The sequence below is a fragment of the Pseudomyrmex gracilis genome, unplaced genomic scaffold (genome assembly GCF_002006095.1).
Source record: "Pseudomyrmex gracilis isolate BER0280 unplaced genomic scaffold, ASM200609v1 scaffold_230, whole genome shotgun sequence".
Classification (NCBI taxonomy): Eukaryota; Metazoa; Arthropoda; class Insecta; order Hymenoptera; family Formicidae; genus Pseudomyrmex; species Pseudomyrmex gracilis.
This window is the reverse complement of record NW_018020814.1, coordinates 102,533-112,202: the sequence shown is the minus strand read 5'-3', so window position 1 is coordinate 112,202 and position 9,670 is coordinate 102,533. Positions and strand designations below refer to the sequence as shown.

Here is a 9,670-nt window from a genome sequence, read left to right as displayed (position 1 = left end):
TATATATATTATATATATTATTATATATATATTATTATTATATATTATTATATTATATATATAAAATATGTAGATATATATATGTGTGTGTGCATAAGTTCTTAATGTAACATTAACTTGTAAAAACTTATATATACCTAACAGGTTGCAAGCCTGTTACACTCGGTAACAAGTGATTGAGCGTTATAAAAGCTCCTCTTGCAGTACACAAAAAGGAATACACGCTTTTAGACTCGGATCGCGGAAATGTGTACAGCACACCTTGCAATTCTTGTTCCATTTCCGAAAGGTCCGCGGTCTTTAAATATATTACGCCTAACAGATAATCCAAAAAGGATTCCATAAAAGAATTACTATTGTCTCTATTTATTAAGTATTGAGCTAACATCGATTGCTAGAAACATGATCAAATAAAATTTTATTCCACGTATATAAAATCAAATTTATATTATTTCATACCGTGTCTATGCATTTATATAAAAAAACTAGTTACTTTTGGTTCATTAATTTTTGATAACTTTTCGGTAACATCGACGTTAGCTACTCTTTGCAATTCTAATGTTACCTGCAAATAAGAAATATATTTACAGTTATATGTATGGCTTTTGTGTTTTTTACTTATATTGCATACTTTTTAAAAATTTATATATATAAGTACACTTATAAATTTATTTATCTTACAGTTGAAGGTGTGGTAATTTCAGACAATATCTGATCTAAATTTTGAGAAGTGACAGCATTTGAATCAATATTCCGTAACCAATCGCCAATTTTTATGTTTTTATTCTTCATAGCTTCGCCATCCGGTATGAATCCTGCAACCATGACCCTTAATGTGTCTGAGAACGTTCCCGGTATAATACCAAAGTATGCCTCGCACAAAGTTGCTCTTCTACCCAACTTGTGTCTTTTTTCAGGATCAACCCACAATGTAACTTGTCGAACTTCTCCCGTCTAATTATTATAAATAGTTACGTGCGTGCAAAAATACAAGAAAAATTTTATTTTTTAATTTGGATCACAAATTAAAAAAAGAATTATAGTAAATATATATTTACTTTTCTGACAATATTGTGTTTTACAAACTACTTCCCAATACCTGAAACTCTCGAAATGTAACTTCTTTGTTTTCGCTTCTGTTTGCTTTCTCCTGAACAAGAGCGTTGTTTGTTACGGTGTTGTTTATTCTTTTATTTCTGGTGCTCCATCGCTTACTTTCTTTACGTCTGATGAGACGAAATAGTTTGCCAGTTCTGGTGCTACGGCGACGTATCAATTCAGACTGGGGACTGTCACTTTTGTCATCCAAAGCTGTAGAATTCTCGTACAAACTCTCTTCCACGGATTCTATGTAAAATACTTCTCCATTGGGCCCAACTTCCGATTCCCATTCCACTATAGAACTATAAATATATCAAATGATTAAAAAAAAAAACATCACATGTATCTTGATAATTGAATATATAACTTATAGATCTAATCTTTACCTATCGGTATCCGAATAATATGATCCCGTGCTGGAACCGCTGTCGCTTGCCCACCAGTCATGATCATCTTCGTTACAAATATCCGTGGGATACGACTGATTAGAATGTTTGTATTTAGATTTTAACAGAGCGCTCTTGTTTTCTCCCTCGCTCATATTTTGTTAAAAATTATTACGACAATTACCGTTGCAAAACAAACTATGCGCTTCTACTATACGTACCTACAATCAGTACATCGCGTAATACGCATGCGCAAAAGATACGGCCCCTCAGGCCCCTGACGTTTATCGGTTTGGGTCAGTTGAGACCTACCTAACATTACTGTTACTACTGATTGGCGGTCTTTTTCTAATGTAGTGCAACTACATTAGAACCTATATGATTTTTAGAATTGAAATTTCAATTCAAAAAATCACATGTAAAATTTACATGTGAACATATATATGTATATACATATATATATATATACACGCTTATTCCCACACAACATCCTGGTTTAGGCTCTCATGACCATTGATATATATATATTTCTGAAGTAGTGCAACGCGGATTGTATTGACCAATACATATCGAGTATCGAAATATCTTCTGTACAGTGAATATCACGACTATCGTGAAATTATTTTTATTAAAAAAAATAATCCGACAGAAAACGTACAAAATAAATGGTAAAAAAATAAAAACTTTATTTGTATATGTATATATATATATATAGTAGACTCCCACATATCCGAAAAAATTCCCATTACCCGAATATCCTAATATCCGAGAACACACATTCTGTTATCCGAACAACGTTTCCGAACAACGTATATATATAGCAATGTTTATGTTTATTTCAATATATTTACATGTACGTCCGGATGATAGAATATTCGGATGTCAGGATTATTCGAATAACAGGGGTTCGGATAATGCGAGTCTCTGCTGTGTACACTACTTTGTATAAATCTGAATATATAAACTAGAGACATAGATTTGAGAAATTCACGAAAATCAGAGTTGAAAACAATCAGTCTCAATAAACAAATTTACTTATAATGCGAGAAAAAAATATTCTAACTTAACAAAAGGAAAGAATATTATATTAATTTATTTCTACGTTTGTAGTTAATATCCTAGAGACAAAAATGATCTCGCGTTTTTGTGTCAATACTAGTATAAATGATGATACAATTTAAAAACTTATTACATTAATACGCACAAAAATTATTATCTATTTTTTTTGATTATATTTAAAAACATTCGCTAAATTTTTTGTTACAAAATTATATGCATCCCACACATTCCGGTACACACAAGTACAGCATACTTTTCACATCGAGTTTTGTGTATAAAATGAGGCAATCGAACTTATCATCTTATAGTTATAGTCTTTTTATGTTTACGGCAGCACACAACAATCGACGATATTACATCGTTAAAAAAAAAAATTGTTTTACATTACACGTCGGTGTAATGTGTATAGTTAAATGGAAAAAAAAAATAAAATAAAAGCTTTTATCGAATCGACTGTTTGAGTCTGGACGCAACCGATTTTATGTCGCTGTATTCTTTCTTTTTGTTTGGATCTAATTGGAAACATTTCCACAATCTTAAGGTTTCGTCGGCACCAGCGCTAAGCACCGTAGTTCCGTCCGGAGACATAGCCAGGTGCAAAACACGACTGGTATGTCCCGTAAGCTCCGCAACTTTCGTCATAGACGGATACTTCCAAATTGTCAACTGATTTTGCGCATATCCATGTCCGGAGACGATTTCTTTGTAATTCCTCGACCATAACAAAGCGCAGACTTGAGATCTCGTATCTATCGTATTTAAACAAGTACCTGTAACGAATAAGGTAGAATAAAGAGATTAGTTTGTACTTATTCATAATACTTTTTCTCATACTTTTTTTTTTATACAATTTTTTCTAATAATTATATTTACTTATTATTATTTTTTTTCAGATCATTATAAATTTTTATTTAGTACAATTTATCAATGTGACGTTTTTCTAGAAAACTTGCCTGTGTTGCAATTCCAAAATCTGATAGTCCGATCGGCAGTACCGCCACCGCTTGCGAGCACATTATTTTGCCAGGGACACCAAGCCAGCGCTTTCACAGCAGCTTGATGCTGATTGAACGAATAAAGAGCTTGCGACTGAGAATATTTTTGTCCGGCAACCGACGACCAAATATATAACATGTTGTCGTTGCCACCGCTAGCCAGATATTGTCCGTCGTTCGACCATTTTAAACCACACACTTCTTGAGCGTGAGCGTTCATAGTCAAGATTAAATGATCCCGTTGCCTGACATCGTGATGTGCGATTTTGCCTGATCTGTGAAAAAAAAAAAAAAAAACAGTAATACAATTAAAAATTTTAAATTTCTGTTTTTTTTCAAAACTGCGCTACTGATTCAAATAAAGTTTAAAATTAATAAATAGTTTTAAGGCTCTTGAAAAATTCAAACTTATAAAATCTTCGGTCATAAGAGCCATACGCAGACCTTTAGCCAGGCACACGTCAGTGAGCGCTCACACACACCAGGCGCGCGGCTCACTGACGTGCGCCTGGCTAAAGATCTGCGCTGATTGGCCTGATCTACTCAATAATTACTCCTTTATTATAAATAATAGAAAAAAATGGTTCAGGACTTTTCAACTCAGTTTTACTCTTTCTACCTGCCTACGAGAGATTGTACGGCAACTCTGGGACACCCTGTATATACCAAATACGCGGCAAACATCCAGCATATGGCTCTTATGCCCAAAGATTTCATGTTTGAAGTTTAAATTGTTTTACAATTTTTATTACATATTTTATTACTTCTATATAATAAAAATATACTAAAAACAGATTTCATAAAAACAAATTGATCAATGTTGAAATTAAAAAAAAAAAAAAACGAATTATCTTCTGTATTTATATAAAATTACATGATAATTTACATTTTGTAAATAATTTACTACCTGCATCCACTGGACAAAACGTGAGAATTCCAAGAAAGAGAACCCACTCTGGCCGAGTGTCCGTTCATAACGCGCATTCTCTTCATCTGACTGCAATCCCATAATTCTGTATTCCCCATCGTTGTGCCTATTGCCAAATACGGACCTTCCTGGATCCACGCGACAGAACACACATAATCATTTGATTCTAATTCGAATAATTGTTCTATGGTTCCAGTTCCAGCATTCCACAAGTATACATTTGCACCCAGTGCCACAGCCAAGATATTATTATTTGACCAATCCACCAAATTTAAATCTGTCAAAAGTTAAATTGTGTTTACATTGAAAAATTTTCTTTTCTCATATTTTTCTAAATAATTTGCTTACAATAATCATCAATGATTTCTGGAGCATCCAATATTCTATCAGGAGCTTGTGGTATGTATCTTGTTGAAGCTCTGGCACTAGCTGGGGTTTTGGTTTGACTGTACAGAACTTTAAGAGGATTTTGATAACCTTCCGGCGGTGCTGGCGCTTTAATCTGATAAGATAAAATCCTTGTGTTATTAATATCACCACCGTGAAGATTCTCGCCAATAAGACGCTGCATCTCTCGCTTGCTAGGAGAGATGTCAACTCTGTCGCCAACCATTTCTGTGTTTTGCTGTTGAATAATCTAAAATAATAGAAAAGAATGATAAACTATGACAAATTCAGATATACTATAAACTTACAAATGTACAAAGATGGTCTAAAGAGTTAATAAACATGTATCTACTTACCTTGTAATGACTCAATTCAAAATTAGTTGTGGATCTTGAAGGGATAAACCTGTCGCCACCATTTGGTGTTTTACCTGGAGTAGTGGCACGACCTGTTATCAAAACCAATTGAAAAACTTTCGCTCTTTATATATAACAAACGAAGGAACTATTAGTACTATACAAACGTATCACAATACTTATTCTAATGTAATTTAGTAAACTTAATAAATGAATAAGTCTTAAAGAGCCATTCGCAGGATACACATATATGAGACATATTTTCCACACAACATCCTGCGAACGGCTCTTTAAGACTTATTTATTCATTTATTAAGTTTAATAAACTTCACGAGCCTGAGAAGATCCTCAATTTAATATTGATTGTAATTTAGTAACTTTTTATTTAAGTATAAGCATAAAAAATCTAACATGCTCTTTCGCTGTGTGTTAAACATTCTATATCACTTACTTATGCTTTTATGTTTCTTACTTGGGGACTTTCTAGTGCCTGTCTTGGAAGGAGTTTTCTTAGTTTTGTTCTCGGTTTTCTTTATGGGAGTCTTTCCCGATATGTTACTTGTAATAGAACAATTTACAGATTTCTTTGACGTGTTCAAAGTAAGATTGGCACTGAAAAATAATATAAAATTAAAGGTCAGTAATTCTTCGATCAAATAAAAAGTAGATGCAAAAAAAAAAATAGAAATTGTTCCAAATATTGAGATATGACGAATTTCATTAACAGACCTCGAGTCAACTTTTTGAGGAAAATTATAAATTATCTGTCACATTTTACCTTAAATTTGATGTATCCATGCATTTCTTTTGCCATCGTGGGGTCGGACCTTTAATAGCGTCGTCCATACGAGTGAGACTGTTGAGGTCTTTCATAAATCTTAAATGCGACATAATTGTCAAATACTGCTATCACGCACTGTCAAATATTTATTACTCTTTGAAATTTTTATCGCTAAATATTTATTATTATTATATTATTTGAACGCACAAGTCACCAGAGTGCCGATTTTAAAAGACCGTTGAGTTTCAAAAATGTTTGTTGCCTCTTGTAACAGATGTCTCCGCGCGTTTCCGGTGCGGGATTTAAATGCCTCAAGGTGAGTTTTCAATAAATTCACGAAACTGAAATTCGAAAGGCCAGTATTCATATAAATATTGGGTGCGTTCAGACACAATTCAACGGTTGAGAGATCATCACTTGTGATAGGACTATTCTTCAAAATCTGATGCGGTTCCAAAAGTGATGATCCAATCAGAAGTGATTATCTCTCAACTGTTGCGCAACTGTCGAGTTGTCTGAACGCACCCATTAGGTGCGTTCAGACAACTCAACGGTTGAGAGATCATCACTTATGATAGGACTATTCTTCAAAATCTGATGCGGTTCTAAAAGTATGATCCAATCAGAAGTGATTATCTCTCAACTGTTGTTGACAACTGTCGAGTTGTCTGAACGCACCCATTATTGACACGACGTAGATCAGACACCGATTGCTACCGGTGTTGTCACAAAGTCGTGTTTTCACGCACGCGCACTGCACCGCCAATCAGTTTCTTCTAAGAGCCGTGTTTTTACGCATGCGCTCTTAAATAGTAGTCTCACTGCCGTACTACTTTCGACATCATTCAAGATTCCGTTGGGACCGAAATAATTTTTCATAATTAACGTGTTTTCTAATGATATTTATTTTGTTTTTTAATAACATTTAAATAAAACAATATTAAGAAAATAAGATTTAAAAAAAAGATAGAAATATGAATTCTGACTTCTTAGAATTCAATTCTGACATCGGAAATACTGACTTCTTTAGTAGCACTGCGCTACTGACTGTTATATATTATTATATTACTTAGTTTTGTTAAAATAAAATAATGTATGTTTGTTTTTTTGAATACTGGTAAGATTTTTGGCAGTTTCCCTTATCTTTGCAACAAATATTGGTATTCGTGATTTCTACCAAATAAAATATTAAATTAAATGTTATTTCTATGTTGATTTATTTCTATTGTCTTTAAATCCTATCTTCTTAATATTTTTTCATTTAAATGTTATTAAAAAACTAAACAAATAGTATTAAAACATACTCCACGTGTTAATCATGAAAAATTATTTGGGTCTTTACAGAACCTTAATAATGTCGGAGTTAGTACGGCAGTAATGCTACATTTAAAGGCGCATGCGCGAGAACACAGCTTTTACGGGAATCTAATTGGCTGTACAGTGCGCATACGCGAAAACGCGACTTCGCAACAACACTGACCTTAATAATGGGTGCGTTCAGACAACTCAACGGTTGAGAGATCATCACTTATGATAGGACTATTCTTCAAAATCTGCAGCGGGTTCCAAAAGTATGATCCAATCAGAAGTGATTATCTCTCAACCGTTTTGCAACCGTTGGGTTATCTGAACGCACCCAATGCTACATTTAAAGGCGCATGCGCGAAAACACAGCTTTTACGGGAACCTAATTGGCTGTACAGTGCGCATACGCGAAAACGCGACTTCGCAACAACAACACTGCGCCGTTGAGCCAATTTTGCATCAAACCAAACCAAACAACTTTTGCGATAGCGTCGTTTTTTTCGTCATGGACGAAATTACCGAACAACAATTGTGTGTTAAATTCTGCGTTGCAAATGAAATTTCTTGCGCCGAAACGTTTAGAATGTTGCAAGAAGCATTCGAAAATAATTGTGCGTCCAAAATCCAGGCGTACGAGTGGTACAAATCATTCAAAGAGGGTCGTACAACGGTCGAAGATTCGCCACAAACTGGAAGGTCATCCGCTTCAATTGACGACGATCACGTCGATCAAGTGAAGCAAATTGTTCTGCAAAATCGTCGTGCGAGCGCGAGAGAGATAGCCAGAGACATCGGCGTACCGTTAACATCGGTACACCGTATATTAACTGATTGTTTGCAAATGGAACGCGTCTCTGGCCGAATCGTTCCGAAACAACTGAGTCTCTTTCTAAAACAGCGCAGATTGGACGTCGCTAATGAGATGCTTTCCGCGGTACAAAAGGATTCCACGTTCATGAAACGCGTCATAACTGGCGACGAGATGTGGGTCCACGAGTACAAAAGAGAAACGGAGCAACAATCGTCCGAACGAAAAAAACCAAGAAAACCGCGTCAAACCAAGTCAAAAACAATCAAGGCGCTTTTGACTGTTTTCTTTGATCATCAAGGTGTTGTTCATTACGAGTTCCTTCCGACGGACGGGAGGACGGTCAACAACAAGTATTGTCTCGAAGTTATGAGACGTTTGCGCAGCGCTATACGTCGCAAACGGCCGGATTTGTGGGCGGATAACTCATGGATTTTGCATCACGACAACGCGTCCGCCCACACAACCATGCTTGTTCGCAATTATTTGGCCCAACATTCAACGAACATGGCTCCGCAGGCGCCGTACTCACCGGATATGGCACCGTGTGACTTTTTCTTGTTCCCCAAATTAGAATTGTCACTTCGAGGAAAACGTTTCGAGACGTTGGAGGCCTTGAAAGAAAATGCGACGAAGGAGCTGAAGGCAATCCCGACTTCGGCTTATGAAAGGTGTTTCGAGGACTGGTTGAAGCGCTGGCACATGTGTATCGCCTCCGATGGGGATTACTTTGAAGGGGATTACTTTAAAGACAAAATAAGTTTGGATGATTAACATAAAACATTTGTGTTTTATTTTTACAATTTCCGAGTAATTTTGGGACACACTGTACATTATTGTGGTTTGTAATACATATATGCTAGCTGTTATCGTGGCGACTGGCTGTGTGCTGTTCGCTGACACAACACGTCAGAATAAAAATTAACAATAGCGCGCCTGTGTTGTGCGCTAGTCAATTTTTAAAAAAGAAAAACTCAAAAATTTACGTTTTAAGTTTTATTCAGTTCAGTTCGTATAAGCATACCGTGTAAAGGATTTAACATTCCTTACACAGTACTACATGCTATAATTTTACACAACTCAAAATATCACCGAAATTTAACACATTGCAAAATATGAATACAATTTTGTTCTATTATTACAAAGACATTTTGCGACCTTCTATTGATATATCTACCGCTCTTCTCGTGGACTTCATTCGTTTGTTATCTATATAGTTTTTCATATGCCTTTCAAATCTACTCATTTGCTTTTTGGTACTCTGTAAAAAATATAACATAAGCGCACAAATGTCATATACATGAATTAAACAGATATATTTTAGATAAGTTCAAAAGTTAAAGTAGATATTTTAATTAAGTTTAAGTTACAGCTTACGCTGATTAAAACTCACAATACGTAAACGGTCAATAAGAACTTTACGCTGGATTTTAGAGTTGCAAAATAAATAAATAAACCAATAAAGTATCTATATATGTATATATAGGATGTGTGTGTGTGTGTGTGTGTGTGTGTGTGTGTGTGTGTGTGTGTGTGTGTGTGTGTGTGTGTGTGTGTGTGTGTG

At 35.0% G+C, this 9,670-nt stretch overlaps 3 protein-coding genes across 4 annotated transcripts in view; all 3 read right to left on the bottom strand.

Moving 5' to 3' along the window:
• The window catches only part of LOC109858931 (protein inturned), a 4,781-nt gene extending 2,943 nt beyond the window's left edge, over positions 1–1,838 (bottom strand). The window contains exons 1-5 of the mRNA XM_020436656.1: positions 1,488–1,838; positions 1,100–1,403; positions 682–954; positions 494–565; positions 138–394 (exon numbers count right to left, since the gene is read on the bottom strand). Coding sequence (XP_020292245.1) covers positions 138–394; positions 494–565; positions 682–954; positions 1,100–1,403; positions 1,488–1,642 — 1,061 coding nt within the window. The 5' untranslated portion in view covers positions 1,643–1,838. The remainder of the gene's footprint in view (positions 1–137; positions 395–493; positions 566–681; positions 955–1,099; positions 1,404–1,487) is intronic.
• Positions 1,839–2,207: 369 nt separating this feature from the next.
• LOC109858914 (cell division cycle protein 20 homolog) lies at positions 2,208–6,241 on the bottom strand. 2 transcript variants are annotated; one of them, XM_020436624.1, is made up of 7 exons: positions 5,991–6,241; positions 5,664–5,824; positions 5,213–5,304; positions 4,818–5,106; positions 4,449–4,746; positions 3,500–3,816; positions 2,208–3,316 (listed from the first exon to the last, which is right to left on the bottom strand). In XM_020436624.1, exons 1-7 carry the CDS (start codon positions 6,101–6,103, stop codon positions 2,988–2,990), a joined length of 1,599 nt encoding a protein of 532 aa, XP_020292213.1. In that variant the 5' UTR covers positions 6,104–6,241; the 3' UTR covers positions 2,208–2,987. The 2 variants fall into 2 exon arrangements, with proteins under 2 accessions (XP_020292213.1, XP_020292214.1); XM_020436625.1 differs by having other exon boundaries at positions 5,685–5,824.
• Positions 6,242–9,087: 2,846 nt separating this feature from the next.
• LOC109858928 (IWS1-like protein) overlaps positions 9,088–9,670 on the bottom strand; it is an 11,832-nt gene continuing 11,249 nt past the window's right edge. The window contains exon 7 of the mRNA XM_020436646.1: positions 9,088–9,367. Coding sequence (XP_020292235.1) covers positions 9,245–9,367 — 123 coding nt within the window. The 3' untranslated portion in view covers positions 9,088–9,244. The remainder of the gene's footprint in view (positions 9,368–9,670) is intronic.

Bases quoted from the DNA above. Each gene is read 5' to 3' on its own strand.
- LOC109858914 (XM_020436624.1), bottom strand. From the start codon at position 6,103: ATGTCGCATTTAAGATTTATGAAAGACCTCAACAGTCTCACTCGTATG. The intron at 5,305-5,663 runs GTAAGTGATATA...TTTTGATAACAG, and splicing joins TAAGAAACATAAAAGCATAA to GTCGTGCCACTACTCCAGGT. The intron at 5,107-5,212 runs GTAAGTAGATAC...CTATTATTTTAG, and splicing joins TTGAATTGAGTCATTACAAG to ATTATTCAACAGCAAAACAC.